This window comes from Paramisgurnus dabryanus, chromosome 8 (genome assembly GCF_030506205.2).
Source record: "Paramisgurnus dabryanus chromosome 8, PD_genome_1.1, whole genome shotgun sequence".
NCBI classification, from domain to species: domain Eukaryota; kingdom Metazoa; phylum Chordata; class Actinopteri; order Cypriniformes; family Cobitidae; genus Paramisgurnus; species Paramisgurnus dabryanus.
In genome coordinates, this window is record NC_133344.1 from 8,359,066 (window position 1) to 8,375,767 (window position 16,702).

Genomic DNA, 16,702 nt, shown 5'->3' on the forward strand with positions numbered 1-16,702 from the left:
TTAAGAATTAACTCAATAAAGTACACAGTAGAGCTTTAATGTATATGAACTTGATTTGTAAGTGTACTTTAGGGTTGGAGCTTGCTTGCGTTTCTTGGGTCCGATTTCAAAGCCCCCAAACCTTCGGTGAGGGTGGACGCAGCAATGTCCTCTGCTGGCGTCAGGTCCTGTGTAGAGGCAGATCCACCACCCATTACACGGCGTGCCCGATTTATGCTGGCAAGCTTGGGATTCCCCCGTCTCCTGACATCATTGTAGCGCTTGGCGCAACGATGGGGATACCAGCTGATGAGACAATTGTGGCTATTTCCTCTCACGCCTGTTTAACCGACGCTGAACGTGGGTCTCCTCGGGTGTGAACCACTCCTGGCGTGCGCCTGGTAAATCCGTCATAATAATAGCAACCCGCCATGGAACTTGCGCCCTTGCGTTTAAAGGGAATGTTGGATAGCGTTCTGATTGGTTTATTTGACGTTACGCCCAAACCACACCTATGAATAATGAACCTACTTCAGAACAACCCCTTATTGATTTGCGCCTGGCGCAAGAGTTATTTCTCCCGCCGGGAAAGTAGCAACAGCGCCCAAGATCCGCCCACAAAGTCACTTGCGCTTCTCACTTGCGTTTCAGATCGTTAAAATAGGGCCCATAGTCTTAAGGTACATCAAGGATGGAAGAAATGAGGACCCCAAATTCGCAGCATCTTTAAATATGAACTAATGATTAGCCAACAGGGTTGGGGAAAGTTACTTTTAAAAGTAATGCATTACAATATTAAGTTACTCCCCAAAAAAGTAACTAATTGCGTTACTTAGTTACTTTTCATAGAAAGTAATGCTTACGTTACTTTTAAGTTACTTTTGCATTACTTTTTCTTACTTGGCTGAGGCTTGATCTCTTTCAGGCCTTGCAGGTGTTTTTTATGATTGCAAAAATGTCAAGCTCTGGCCTGCCATCTCCGTTTCTGACTCAAACTGTTACCACTCAGGTGCACAGAGTGCGTAATTCTACGTTAATATGTTCAGTTTAATTCAGTACATTATTTTATTTTTAAATTGAATTAATTAAACTGAAAAGTAACTCACATTACTTTTTTAAAAAAGTTACTCAAATATTAATGTGTACATTTATAAAGTAATGTGTTACTTTACTCGTTACTTCAGAAAAGTAATATTACGTTATGCGCGTTACTTTGTAATGTGTTACCCCCAACACTGTTAGCCAAGGCATCTACTAATTACAAACTAATGAAGAGTCATCCTTAGACGACCACTTTATTTTCATACCTGATAATTAACAGTACAAAAAAGAAGAAAAAACTGATGTTTTGAGACAAATCATCGACCTTAAAGAATCGATTTTGTTAATCACAATTAAAGTAGTGATGAGATGAATCATGAGTCATATCATCTGTCTTTTAAAATGGGTATACAGTTGGACATCAAACACTAGCTGCGTCAGAAACCTCCTACCTCGTTCACTCATTCACTATTCCCTGTCAGGAAACGGACTCAGAGTCAAGTGCAAGTTAAATAGTTTATTTAGAATAATATAGAAAACAGGAGAGCAAGTCACTGGTAGATCCACACACGGCGTACACCCGTTGACTCACTCCGATGGAAACACTACTGTGGGAATGAATCACTCCCACAGTAGGGGAGAGTGAGTCGGCGCTACACAATAATTCAGTACAGATCCAAAGGAAGAGAGAGCCACCCACGCGCTCCGTCGAGAACGCCAGCACTGTCACCACACGCAACAGAGGGATGAAACACGCCGCCCTGAAGGTGGATGACAGGCGGAGATGGAAGTCCAAGTTCTCAGACGGATAATCCACTGTGTAATCCAGATGTAGAAGGACCACCCGGAAACCACTGGTCACCGCGGGTGATGATGCAAACCGGAGAGAGGGAGACAGCTGGTATACCGCCTAGAAACGAAGCGAACCAGCTGTATCGAGAGACAAACAAAGTCAGTATAATCCAATGCTCCTACAAGCGAGCGGTCCGGGTGAAGACGCGTCCCCGAACGCCAAAACCAAACCTGGGGTAACAAAGGAGAAGACAGAGAGCGACTGGCAAGGCAAGGCAAGGCAAGGCAAGGCAAGGCAGCAGGACTGTGATAAAACAATGAGCGCGCAACAAAGGACAGGACTAAGTGCAATATAAAGGGAAAGGTAAACGAGACACCACCGGTGAACAATCAACTGAAACAAGGGGGCGGAGTTAGTGAACACACGAGGAACCGGCACCACAGGTAAACAACACACACACACAGATCACACAGCCATCGATCACCCAGCAGTCATGACAATTCCCTATATAGCACATGACAATTGAGTCCACTATATTGGAGGAAGGGAACAAAAAATGAGCGAGCGATTTCGGATACTGATGTAAATACCATGCGTCGGAGAGCTGTCACAGAGATTTGTCATAAACCCTTACACCTTTGCGGCTTTATTGATTGTACTGTGCAATGGTAAGGTTTACTTTGTTTGTCACATCATTGGTCATTATTATATTAGTTATATTAGTTAATAATAAGGAGAACAAAACAACTGCTTGTTATATTTATTTACTGCTGTTTATGTATGAACAAATACAAATATTTATTATATAAAAAAATATATAGCATTTATTTGTTATTTGTTATTTGTTTATTTTAAAAAAGTAGAAAATAACTGACAACAAGAATTAAAAAATTGCGTATAGACCGTTTCATTGGGCGCACGTGCAGTGACACGAAAAGCGTCTGGTCCGAACTTTACTTCGGGTTTCTGTTTGTTTAATGGTCTGACTAGTTGCTGAAACTGAACTCTTAAACAAATGCCTCGTCGAAAAATAACAAATGTTTTGGGTTCCTATGTAATCTGCGTGTTGTTTATTTTGCTTGTTATATAAATAAAATACTTTAAAAGGACTTTGTTGTTATTTATTCTTCGCAGAGTTTACCGAAAGTTACGTGATGACCACGAAAGCCACGTGTTTATGTTGTTACTGCTGAAACCGTCTATAAACGTAAATCTTTAGTGTTTGCTGTCAGTATCCTTTAGCTGATTCCACTTATGCGTTCGTCTCCCGTTGCATCATGGGAAATATTAGTGAGTGTACATCAAATGTACCCTCAAAATCAGAGTGCATTGTGTGTAAAAATTAGTGAACTAATGTAGGGAATGAAGTTGTTCACTCAGGTTTCGGACACCACTACAAAACGGCTGACATCCGATATAGTGCACTATATAGTGGATAGGGAGCGGTTTTGGACACAGCTACTGGTAGTCCTGTGTGATGAATTTATTTGACATTTAAACACATGTGTCTCATTTAGCTGCATGTTATATATTTATGTACAAACTTTGTAGTTTGCTTATAGTCATTGTTCTCCACAGGTTGGAGTGTTGTAATATCACAGATGAAGGTTGTGTTGCTCTGACTTTAGCTCTGAGATCAAACCCATCACATCTGAAAGATCTGAATCTGACTTATAATAAACTAAGATATTCAGGAGTGATGCTGATCTCTGATGTACTGAAGAATTCTCGCTGTAAACTGGAGAAAATAAGGTAAAGCCTTTTTTGAGTTTTGAGGGATTCCTGCAGATTTCTGTGTCGTGATCTGTGAGACTGAAGTGTGTGTCTCTGTTCTCTACAGGTTGTGGGGTTTTAATATCACAGCTGAAGGTGGTGCTGCTCTGACTTCAAACCTCTTACACGTGACCAAACTGAATCAGTTTAATAATAATGTAGGAGATTCAGTAGTGAAGCTGCTCTCTGTTGTACTGAAGAATCCTCGATATAAACTGGAGAAAGTGGAGTAAGGTCATCTCTAACAATGATTTAAAATAAGAATTTATAATGATAATGAAAGTATAATGTGTTTTAAACCCCACTGATGGTTCAGTGAAATAATTTCAGCTCAAATTATCAGGTTCAGTGACTTTGAGGGCTCTACACCAAAACAAAACTGTAACATAATTTTAAGATTCTCATTTCCCCCTCATAGAGAAAACAAGATCAATGCTTACATTGTAAACAATTTCTGTATAAATTACAGTATTACTGGGGTATTACTGTCAACTAGCTGCCAGTAACGGACTGTAGATTTTACATATATGTTATTTACTGGCAACAGTTTGTTCAAAGTTAAATGAACATGAAACATTTTCAGTCTTTATCTGCTACAGTAAGTTACTGGCAACCAGCTGCACAATTACAGCAATTTTTTTACAGTGTAGCAATATAATACAGCCCTTATAACAAAATTATAATCTTTTGTGCAACACTTACAAGGTTGAATATCATTATAGTTGTGTGATAAACAACCTGAAGAGTAAAAAAAAACATGAAAAACTACTGCATACCTCGGTTGTAACGAGTAGTTATTTCAGTCAAAGTTGCTCTTCTATCGGCTTGAATCAGTCGGCCCATTCTCCTCTGACCTCTAGCATCAACAAGGCATTTTTGCCCACAGGACTGCTGCATAGTGGATGTTTTCCCTTTTCACACCATTCTTAGTAAACCCTAGAAATTGGATGTGAGTGAAAATCCCATACTGAGCAGATCAGACCGGCCCGTCTGGCACCAACAACCATGCCACCCTCAAAATAGCTTAAATCACCTTTCTTTTCCATTCTGACATTCAGTTTGGAGTTCAGGAGATTGTCTTGACCAGGATCACACTCCTAAATGCATTGAAGCAACTGCCATGTGATTGGTTAATTAGATAATTGCATTAATGAGAAATTCAACAGGTGTTCCCAATAATCCTTTAGGTGAAAACAATAAATGATGATTAAACTAACAAAATAAATTTTATGTTGATCTGATGTGTGTGTTATATGTTTTTGTCCTCTACAGGTTGTGTGATTGTAATATCACACCTGAAGGTTGGGCTGCTCTGACTTCAGCTCTGACATCAAACCCATCACACCTGAGAGAACTGAATCTGTCTGATAATGATCTTGGAGATTGTGGAGTGAAGATTATCTCTGATGTACTGAAGAATCCTCAATGTAAACTGGAGAAACTGTGGTAAGGTCTCTTACTTTTACAAATGGTTCTATAAACATCTATGATGTTTTATATTAGATTAAAAAAAATTCAGGGTGATTAAAATGTAATAATAATTAAGTAACCTAAAAATAAGTATCAATCACAAAAACAAATGTGCTGTTTATTTTATTTGTATATAATGGTGGGGTAAGCTTTATATTTGAAAAACAATTTGGAAAAGTGTGTCGGACTGAGTACCAAAACACACTTGTAACCAATCTGCAGTTAGAAGCGTGTCTACTTACTTTCACTCATTTACGACATCATGCTCTTGGTGTTGCCTGGGTTTAGAGTATAAGTATATAAGTAAACATAAATTATATATAAATATAAAAAATGTGTATATAAACATGTAAATATTTCTTAAATATATGCGTGCATTTGTGTGTATTTATATCTCTGGATGTTAACTACTCAATTTTTGTTCCAAATATTTTACCATTGTCGCTTGGGGTTGGAAAGACTTTGTTATATAAAATTACATCCTAACCCAAAACCAACTCCAACCCAACCCCAAGCGACAATGGTTTAAAAATCAGGAGACAAAAAGTATAAACCAATACAGACAGCCTAACCCATTCCCGAACTCTAACCCCAAGCAACAATGGTTTAAAAATCTGAACACAAAAATTATAAACCAATACTTAAACTGACATCCAAACCTGAATTCTAACCCCAACACCAAGCGACAATGGTTTAAAAATAGAGGAGTTACTGTCCAGAAGTGGCATGATCCTGCCGATCGTCGCATACGTTGATGTCGCATAACGTGACGGCATCACCTTGCGGGATGCCCTTTCGTCTATATCCTACACTGAGGGATTAGCATGAAAGCAACGGAGTTCCCATTTCATCGATATAGTGACGCATAGGGGCACCCTTCACGTCTTCATACTGATGCTGAATGCGTTTGAACATGTTTTAGATTTTGACGCCTTGGGGAGTGAGAATGTGTTGCAACCCTGATGTAAACAAAAACTTTTATCCTGCAAACGATTAATCATTATGCAGCCCTTGCATACATATGTGTGGGGCAGGGCTATCAAATGATGTTCAGATCTTTTTGTTGGTAGGGATGTGTTTTGGTGATTTGAAATATCAACAACTCTTACAAGAAAACGCTTACCCCACCTTTAATGTCCTTTTAAATGTACCAATGTTTTAAGATTCCTGTCAATTTGTGAACCGAGAAACTGAAGTGTGTGTCATTGTTCTGTACAGGTTGAGTGATTGTAATATCACAGATGAAGGTTGTGTTGCTCTGTCTTCAGCTCTGACATCAAACCCGTCCCACATAACAGATCTGAATCTGTCTGAGAATAATTTTGGAGATTCAGGAGTGAAGCTGATCTGTGATGTACTGAAGAATCCTGACTGTAAACTGCAGAAACTGAAGTAAGATCATCTCGCTGATGTCACAGATGTACTGAGACTTAGCTAAACATAACCTCTAATAAAAGCAAAGTCACACAACAAACAAAAAAAGCATTAATTTCATGATGTTTTTATTATTTGAAAGTGAAAACATACCTTAGTATTAATTTGCATGAGCGACAGTTGAGTAGGTGCCGGCCTAGGAAAAATATTGCAGCCCAGTTTTTTAATTTGGGGCAGATATTTGTTGTGTTATCACCGAAATTTTAGAAAAATCAAACCTTTTTGTAGCTCAACTTCTGAAAAGATTTTTTCAGAGAGACAGAGAGTGCTTACCGGGCTTGTGGGCCGGCCACCTCTGCAGTGCATGCAATGGCATTGCTGCAGGTCCACCAGGCCAAGGCATCTGCATGAGGGAGGTCCCGATTTGGCAGCTTTCCAAGAACTACGTTCGGCTAAAGACCTGGCACTCCGAGTGACCAAGGTCACTGCACAAGCTGTTGGACATGCGATCTCCAACCTGGTGGTCCAGGAGGGCCATCTCTGGCTGTGTCTGGCCGACATGCGGGAGCAGGACAAAGTAAAACTCCTTAACGATCCAGTGTTCCAGGCCGGCCTGTTTGGCGAGACTGTCGAGAACTTCGCCCAGCAGTTCTCGGCCGCTCAAAAACAGACTGAGGCGATCGCTTAGATCATGCCGCGTCACAAGAAACCAACACCTGGCCCCTTGACGCCGGCCCCTCAGTCTGCGTTTCGCCGAGGCCGTCCTGCTGCGGCCGCCAAAGTTCCTCCCCGGGAAGCGAGGAACCGTTTCAGTAGTCCGTGCCGCCCGCTACAAGAGGAGGAAAAAGGTAATCCAAGGGGCCCTCAGATGGGCGACTTGGAGATGGTGGGGATCGCTCTTTGGGAGATGGTGAAGGCACCACTACTTTTCAGCTGGCACCCACAAACCCACAAAAAGACCGAATTTCTCTTCCATCTCCAGATATCCAGAGGATATTAGGAGCTACGGTCGGGCGCAAAGCCCTCTTCTTCTGTCACCAGCGGGTGTGTTTCTCTACACAACACTTCTGTCAGTGTGCCCGAAGAGAGCGTACTGACAATCACCCCTCCTCATCTTGCTCTCGCCTGTTTCAGCAACGAGCTCCAGGGCAAAAATGTATAGTCTGCACCGACAATATTGCGGCAGTTGCGTATATCAATCACCAAGGCGGTTTATGTTCTCGTTACCTGTCGCATCTTGCCCGTCATCTCCTCATCTGGAGTCAGAGGAATCTGAGGTATCTTCGTGCCATTCATAAATCCGGGTTGCTTAACTCCTTCCCCGCCAGTGTTTTTTAAAAAAGCGTCAGCATTTTTCATGATTTTCATGAAGTTTAAAGAACAGACCCTCTGCTTTAAAAAAAAAAAAACCTTTCATTCTACCTTCATTAGTTCTCTTTTTATCAACTCTCAAATATGGGTAGGTTTCTACAAAAACACCCAATTTTGTGCAAAAAGCTCAGCTAATTCCATTTTTTATAAAGATCAGATGCAGAGCAATCTTTTAAACATAGACAGAGTTCTTTCTCTTTCACGTGACGTGCTACTTCCGGGTTGTATAAATTGTGAAAGTAAATAGCGGTATTGCGGAAGGCCAGAAATTCTTGTCATTGGCAGGGAAGCGTTTTCTCTTAATTGACGAGTTATCTCGTCAATGGCGGTGAAAAAGTTAATACAGCCCCAGATGCGCTTCACTAGCAGTGCACCCCGGTGAGTGCCGACTCCACCCCCCAGTCGGTTCAGCTGATTTGGAAACGATTCGGCAGAGCACAGATAGATCTGTTTGCATCTCCGGAGACAACCCATTGTCGCCTGTTTTATTCATTGACCGAGGGAACACTCATTGTGGACGCACTGGCGCACAGCTGGCCGCGGGGTCTAGGCAAATATGCGTTCCCTCCAGTGAGCCTTCTCGCACAGACACTGTGCAAAGTCGGTGAGGACGAGGAGAGCATTCTCTTAGTTGCGCCGTACTAGACAACCAGGACCCAAACTCGCACTCCTCGCTACAGCCCCTACCTGGAAGATTCCAGTGAGGAAGGACTTTTTTCTCAAGAAGAAGGCACATTATGACACCCTCGTCCCGATCTTTGGAACCTCCATTTGTCTAACAGAGGATGTCTCATTGGATTGTAGACACAATCGCCTTTGCTTATGAAAGTCCATGTCCATTCCATGCCCCTTAGGGTTAAGAGCTCACTCTACAAGAGTGTGACATCATCTTGGCCATTGGCTCGTGGTTTAGTGTTTAGTGACTGGCCTCTCTGCAGTAAGCCCAGGTTCCGCCTCTTTAGATTGAAGTTGGAAGGTTTTTACAGGCACTGGAAAGGTCTGCTCCAGTGGCACTTTGGTAGGGATTCCTAATTCATCGGTCATGGCATGATGTCATAGTGACAGACTAAAAGGGAGTCTTACATCCGTAAGTCTCGGTTTATGGATGTAGCCCTTGTTCCCTGATGGAAGGGAACGGAGACGTCACGTCCGGTCGCCACAGGTTGCTGTTCCATTGCTGATACTGTCCAGACACTGGATGCTCGGCTTTCTCAGTGATAAAAGCTGATTTGATAACTGCACCTGCCTCTCGTTAATTACCCGAGCTTCAGGGTGGCGCCAGCAGATGCAAATATCTCCATGCCAAGTTCATTAGCGTTTTAATAGTTTCTCGAAGCAGATAGGTCTCCACGAAGCGGTTCCCAATTCGTCTAATACCTGATGAGAATTACAAGTGTGAATCATGAACTCAGTATAGATTTATGAAGAACTGTTTATGTGGTTTAGGACATCTAACACTAATAGTCCTGTGTAATGGATTTATTTGACATTTAAACACACAGTGTCTCAGTTACTTAGAGATTAAAAGAGTAACATTAAATGAAGAGATAGATGTTATATATATTGGTCTACAAACTTTGTAGTAATCTGCATTAAGTCATTGTTCTCTACAGGTTGTGGAGTTGTAATATCACAGCTGAAGGTTGTGTTGCACTGACTTCAGCTCTGAGATCAAACCCATCACATCTGACACATCTGAATCTGTCTGATAATGAAATTGGAGATTCAGGAATGAAGCTGATCTCTGATGTACTGAAGAATCCTGCCTGTAAACTGAAGATACTGGGGTAAGATCATCTCTCTGATAGTCACACATGGAATATAGCTTTAGGCAAACCTATAAACTCAAACAAAAAACTCAATCAAGTTGGTTGTTGCTGGGCAGATTAGGCGATCCAGTAGCAAAAAAATACTTTATATTAAGTACTATATATAAAAAATAAAATAAAATACTACAATATCGATTAAATACTATACTATAAATGTAATAAGAATAAAAAAATTGAAATTAAAGTGAAGCTGTCGGTGGTCGATGGTCAGACATCAACTGGGCATCATGATGATGGGAGGCCAGTAGATCAATGCTGTGATGAGCTTCCCGGCAGCAGGAACTGGGTCTGTTAGTCTCAGTGTCCTCGGGTTCAAGGACAAGACAGGGAAAGAAAAACACAATTCTTTTAGCGTAGGGGCCGCTTACTTGTAATGCAAGTGTCGAATAGTATAATGTATGAATGTGTGCTCGGTTCCAGACAAGCTAACTATTGCGGCATAAGTTTATTTACTAGACCATGTCTCAGTTACTAAGGGATTGAAAGAGTAACATTACAAGAAGAGTTGGATGTTATATATTTATTTACAAACTTTTACATAATTTACATAAAGTCATTGTTCTCTACAGGTTGGAGTGTTGTAATATCACAGATGAAGATGTTGATGTGACTTCAGATATGAGATCAAACCCTTCACACCTGAGAGATCTGGATCTGTCTTCTAATGAACTTACAGATTCAGAAGTGAAGCTGATTTCTGATCTAAAAGATGATCCACATTATAAACTAGAGACAGTACGGTGAGTAGAGCTCATTTAAATGATGTTTAAATTAATTTCATACAGTTCAACAACTTTAAAGGTACAGTGTAGGTTTTTAGCAGCATCTAGCAGTGAGATTGCAAATTGCAACCAGCTCATCCCTCAATTTAGAAATGCTTGAGAAGCTACAGAAGTATCTACAGCACAAACATGTTGTCCTTTGAGACAACGTAGGGATGAAATGCCCTCTGTAGATAAGTTTGTCAGATTAGCTCTGCTGTAAAAACATGACGGCGACTTCCATGTAAGGAGACCTGCGGTGTGCAGTATGTAGATAAAAACGATTAATTCTAAGGTAATAAAAACAATACAGTTCATTAAGACAGAGGTCTGCAAGTAAGTTTAGCAATGTGTCAAAAATGTAGCCACTAGATTGCAGGCCACAACCAATTATTAAAGTATAGTTCAAGAAATATATTGATGAAAATTACGACTACAGTTGCCTGTGACTGACTGCTACAGTATCTATTGTGACTGGTAGGGAGAAGTTACTCCTTGTTAATGACTGTCCTATTACAAGATTTAACACAAAGCAGAGTAGTGAGATAATAAATGTTTATCATTTTTAATTGTCTTGTTACACCATGAAGCTTATTTTAATAATTATTTGACATAGCTTACTTTTAAACCGCTGCTTTACGGATGGGTTCATTATTATTCTTTATGAAAAACATGACAACAAAACAATGAGGATCTCACTTGTATTAAATATAAAAAATTATTAACAAAATGAATATGCATGTGGCTTCTGTCATCGTCTGGTCACTCAGCTCGCCTCTCACTCTGAAAGTAATAAATGAACTCTCACACCTGCTGCTGTGTGCCTTGACACGCATTTAGCTTGCACTGAACATATTCAGTTTTTAATTGGAGTGTCTGCTCTCTAACGGAACTAAATTATTTTATTACTAAAAAAATAAAAATGATGGTGGAAGACGGTGCTGCGATTGATCTAATTGGTGTGAGGCAAAGCACTATTTATCACTGGTAACACAGACTATCGCAACATGCCTAATGCAAGACCAATGTCCAATGTGGCACTATAATTCTGCGACAGAAATGCTCTGAAAACTGAGATGACGTAGAGCATGCACATTAACCTTGTTGTTGTTTACTGTAAATCAGCAGAAGATTTTGCTTTAGTAAAGCTAATACGATCACTACATTCTGCAGCACGAACACAAGCATGTAGTCCACCATTGTTGTTGTTGTTGTTGTTGTTGTTGCTATAATGTGACATAGTGGTGTCTGACTAGTGTTGAGATATGGGATGATGACATCATTGGATCACAAAGTATACAGATCTTATATTTTGATTTCATGGGGACTTTAATAGCACTATTAAAATAACATTCTGATGCAGTCCAATATATTCTTGTATGTCCTGTTAGTAATGTTAGAAGGAATATTTTCTAGTTGCTAAAACAACGATATTTTGTATATTTGGTGGAATCCAATGTGTTCACATGGTTTATGGCTCAAAAACACATTATTTTCCGCATACTGTACATTATTGTTGCTTCTCTATGTCCTGAATCCATGAAACGCGTTGATTGGCCTGCATCAGGCGGAAATGTGACCTCCTTACCATATTTGGAAGATACTGTCAGGAGTTAATATCGTCTTTACTACCTTATCAAAAGCTCTGTGTCCCTGATTGGCCAGCTAATCTGTACGTTCTGGTGGGCCTGATAATCGTGTCCATGTCATCCGGCCCAGGAAGTAAACTGTTGCCTACAATCTGTCTGTTTGTTATAGTCCAAGAAAAGAAATTTACGTTCGAAACGATAACTCATGTCATCATTTGGTACCTTTTGCATATTGTACCCTTTGCTGATTGGCTACAAGTGTGTTTTGGTACTCCCTTTTCCAAAGCGTTTCTCAAAAATCGCCTTTAAAGGTGCAGTGTGTAAATTTTAGTGGCACCTAGTGGTGAGGTTGTGAATTGCAACCAATGGCTCAGTCCACTGCTCTTCCCTCGCTTTTGAAACGCATAGAGAAGCTACGGTAGCCGCCACCGGAAAACCATGTAATCGACAAAGACAAATTAGTAAAAAAAACATAATGGTTCATTATTAAAAGGTCTTTATACACCCCTGATAATATAGCTTTGTATATTATTTAGCATTTCTGTCAAGTGATCCTTTTAAAAATTACACACTGCACCTTTAACATTTACAAACACACACTCACACACCAAAGGAAATGATAATTCGTGAATCTGACCATACGTGCAATTAGACGAAACCATGTCTGTATTTGTGATCGTAGAAACGACAAACAACAAGCGGTCCAAACATTATCGTTGACATGATCGGCTTTCTTTAGTGTTTGAAAAGTTATTTTCGTGTTTTTAAAATGCCATTACGTCCATGGTGGCCATCGCCACCATTGGCCACCCCCTGGTGTTAGAGTGTTTTTATGTCAGACTTTGCGTTGTTTATTGATTATTCCGCACATAATTGGATAAAGATTAATAGAAAGTATTTTTATGTACAAATCAATTCCATCACTTTTAAATGCATATCTCCCATTCTGTTTCCCTGTAGGTTAAACCCTGAACTTTCTGAACTGAATCTTGATTCACCTTCTGTCTGCCAGTGCTGTGTTAACATAGTTGATTCTGATCAGTGGGATCAGGTTAAGCCATCAGTCTTTAAAGATAATGGGGAGTCAAAGTTCAGGATCAGCACTCCGCCGGGTCATTACGAGTGCATTAGGACCAGAATGCGATGGGTTTGTGAATGTGATGTCACCCTACAGTACCATCCAGTGGACGGACGATCCCTTATTGCGGAGCTAGAGAGACTGCAATGTGAGCGAATTGGTCCTGTGTTTGATGTGACGGTGATCTCTGGCAAACTAAAGGAGGTGCATCTGCCTCATTACGTCTGTTTAGGAAAATCTGACCCCTTGCTTAAAGATGCTGTGAAGGTCCTCAACCAAAAAGATGAAGGTGTAGTTTTACAACCTGTGGAGTTGACTCGCTTTCATGCCAAAATAGACCATCCATCCTTCTCTCTTATAACTCTAATCACAAATTTATTTACTAATTGCGAGGAACACTGCGATCTTCTTCTTTACATGGTATATCAAAATCCTCTCATACTTCATGTCTACTTTTATCCATTGAATGATACTTGTTCAAAAGAAAAGGTTGAGGAGAAAGAAAAATCAAGCCGTCCGATCAGACATCCCAGACCAGACAGACCTTTTCGGATGAAAACGCCTCACCTTCTTGAGATTCCCGATGCTTGTGTACAACCCATCGAGGGAATTTCCTTTCGGAGAGATATTGAGCCAAACTTCTTTAAGGTTAAGATCAATTGTGACGGTGATGTACAAATGACTCTTACTAGAAAAGAGGATGGTGCTAGTGTGTGGGAAGCGACAGTTTGGAAAAGTGAACTTGCACAAATAAATTCTGGGCAAATTCAAAATGAGTCAGAGCAACACAGTGATATTGATATAGATAATTTTATTTCTAACCACATGCCAGATCTTGTTAAAAGAGTTAAAAATTTTAAGATTATTGCAGATAAACTTCTACAGGAGAAAATAATTCAAGATGAAAAATATTCAGAAATTATAAATAAGTCAACTAGTCAGGATAGCATGAGAGAGATTTGTTCTGTTGTGAATTCAGCTGGTACGGCTGCCAAAGAAAAATTAATCTTGATTCTTCAGGAGGTGGAGCCCTGCCTTTATGAAGAACTGTTGCATCCTGATTCACCTTGATCTCCTATGATGGTATTGTTGTATTGTTGTGAAACAGTGTTGCTTTTCAGATGAGATATGTTTATACAGTTATACAGTTTATACAGTTTTATACAGTTTATGTTTACAGTTTATATACATATACATATACAAACTCACTGTCCACTTTATATGGTAAGGGTAAGCGGGGGCAAAACTAACGCAGGGTTAATTGTAACGCGGCTACTTTACATACTCCAACAGGGTCGAGCAATCTGTGCACTGTAAAAAAATACTTTGCTGCCTTAAATTTTTTTGTTTAATCAATTCGGATTAACAAGTCATTTCAACTTACTATTATTTATCTTGACTAGAGATGAGTTGTTATAACTACAGGTGAGTTGTTATAACTTATAAAATTAAGTTGACTTTTCTCAACTAAGTTGTGACAACTCATCTCTTTTGACTTGACTTGTAAATCTGAGTTGATTTAACAAAAAATTTTAAGGCAGCAAAGTATTTTTTACAGTGTGCTTTTGGTGTTTTTCTTTTACTGTCAGAAAATTATCTCCTGTAATTTGTGTAAAGTTTTGATGTGTTTTGGTTAAGATAATGAATAAATAATGTTTTAGAGGCATTCTTCCTGAGTTGGGTGTAAGTCACCACTGTCTTATGGTAGGTAACAACACAACATAACAACTCCTAGTAACTGATAGCTGGGATTGAAAAAAATTTTACACAGCAGGGTTAGTTGTCCCACAGTGTTACATTGATAATGAAATGAAAACAATGTAAATGCTAATAATCAAAATGATAACTGTTAATACAATATCAGGAGAAAAAACTCAAAATTATGATTTTTTTTGCCTTAATTGTGCAGCTCTTTAAAAAAATCTATTTAAATGCATTGATGCATACTACAGGGATGGTTAGGTGAAGGATCATGGATGGATAAATGTGTGGATATCTATCTATTATGTAAGGGATAATGTAGAGGCAGCCGGTAGTTATCGGGAAATAAGCCCCGACAGTGTGATCAGGACCCGACGCGAAGCGGAGGGTCTTGTATCACACTGAAGGGGCTTATTTCCCGATAACTACCGGCTGACTCTACATTATCCCGCTTATTACACGGCTACTTGTCACATAAGAAAAAAAAACTGGACATGAATATGAATTTGAAACATTTTATTGGCATATTTGTTTTAAATTAACATTTTTATCCTTCCGCGAAACTTTGCACAGATGCATAAAATGATCGTAATACCTTATTAAGATCCTCTGCTTCATATACTTGTCTGTCTCCATTTTTTTCTCTTTTAGCCAGTCTTTGAGAAGTTTTAATGCCCATTCTGTATTTTTTTGTGTGTTGGCTTCGTAGCTGTCATGCTCTATTTTGTCAAGTTCAGTCTCAGTAAGCTCTCTGTGTCTTGTCGTGGTTGTCCAGTGTTTGTCACAAGATGGCGCCAAACAAACAGTAATCTTTATTGGCGCGGAGCGATCTTACTCGTAAAAGTAGTACCGGCTATGCGTTATTATTTTGGAGCGGTTATTATTCGAAAAGAACGAACCTGCAAATGTCTCAACTGACCAATCAGAATCAAGCATTCCAGAGAGCCGTGTAATAAAGGCAAATATATAAACAATATTCACCTTTAGTATAGAGATGGAATTTAATTGAATTATTTGTGTTAAACAACATTTTCTAGAAGGTGTTACAACAAACCTCCTATGGGGTGAGTTGTGATGTTTGCACTCCTGTCACTTTCGGTGTAATTGTGCGATAACCGTAGGTCCCACAAACAAACTTTAAATATTCATTTTATAGAAGAGAAGTGTGTTCTGATTGTGTTATAAATGATTAATCTAACTAAAAATTTATTGATAGAGCCAAAAAGTGTTACTTTGTGACCTGCTCTCCCCTACACATGCTAGTACTGTGTTGGACCCCTTTTGCTTACAGTACTGCCTTAATTCTTCATGGCATAGAATTTAACAAGGTGTTGAAAACATTCCTCAAAGATTTTGGTCCATATTGACATGATAGCATCACACAGTTGCTGCAGATTTGTCAGCTGCAAATCCAGATGTGAATCTCGTTCCATCACATACTAGATTTACTTTACTGAGATCTGGTGATTGTGAAGGACATTGTTCTGAGAAGATTTGTTACAAGGTCCATTATCTCTCTGGAAGTATCAGAAGGTGAATCCGTAGATCAGCAGTTCTTGAAATGGTCTATTCAGACCAGCCCGTCTGCTACCAAGCTACAACCAATGTAACTTAAATCACCTTTCTTACCCATTCTGATGCTAGGTTTGAACTTCAAGTTGTCTTCACCAAGCAATTGAACAGGTGAACCTAACAAAGTGGCCAGTGAGTGTATGTATGTTTGTTACAGCAACTGGAGATGACTGAGTATTTGCCTACAATGGTTGCTGGTTTGAGTTCTGAAAAAATGACATTTGACCTGAAAAGTTACTCATACACTCACACACAAAAAGTTGAAAATTATGTTCGCTAATAAATCATGTTGTCATTTTAATTGTAAAACTACACTTTAAAAAAATATGCTGTAATTATGCAGCTGGTTGCCAGTAACTTACTGTAGAAGA

The 16,702-nt window shown here is 39.5% G+C and overlaps 1 protein-coding gene across 5 annotated transcripts in view; it reads left to right on the top strand.

Moving 5' to 3' along the window:
- LOC135771793 (NACHT, LRR and PYD domains-containing protein 1 homolog) overlaps positions 1-14,749 on the top strand; it is a 42,497-nt gene extending 27,748 nt beyond the window's left edge. For all 5 annotated transcript variants that reach the window (XM_065282148.2, XM_065282151.2, XM_065282150.2 and 2 more), the window contains 7 exons: positions 3,392-3,565; positions 3,654-3,815; positions 4,859-5,032; positions 6,275-6,448; positions 9,415-9,588; positions 10,200-10,370; positions 12,941-14,749. In XM_065282148.2, the coding sequence (XP_065138220.1) occupies positions 3,392-3,565; positions 3,654-3,815; positions 4,859-5,032; positions 6,275-6,448; positions 9,415-9,588; positions 10,200-10,370; positions 12,941-14,129 (2,218 nt within the window). In that variant the 3' untranslated portion in view covers positions 14,130-14,749. The remainder of the gene's footprint in view (positions 1-3,391; positions 3,566-3,653; positions 3,816-4,858; positions 5,033-6,274; positions 6,449-9,414; positions 9,589-10,199; positions 10,371-12,940) is intronic.
- The last annotated feature ends 1,953 nt before the right edge of the window (positions 14,750-16,702 follow it).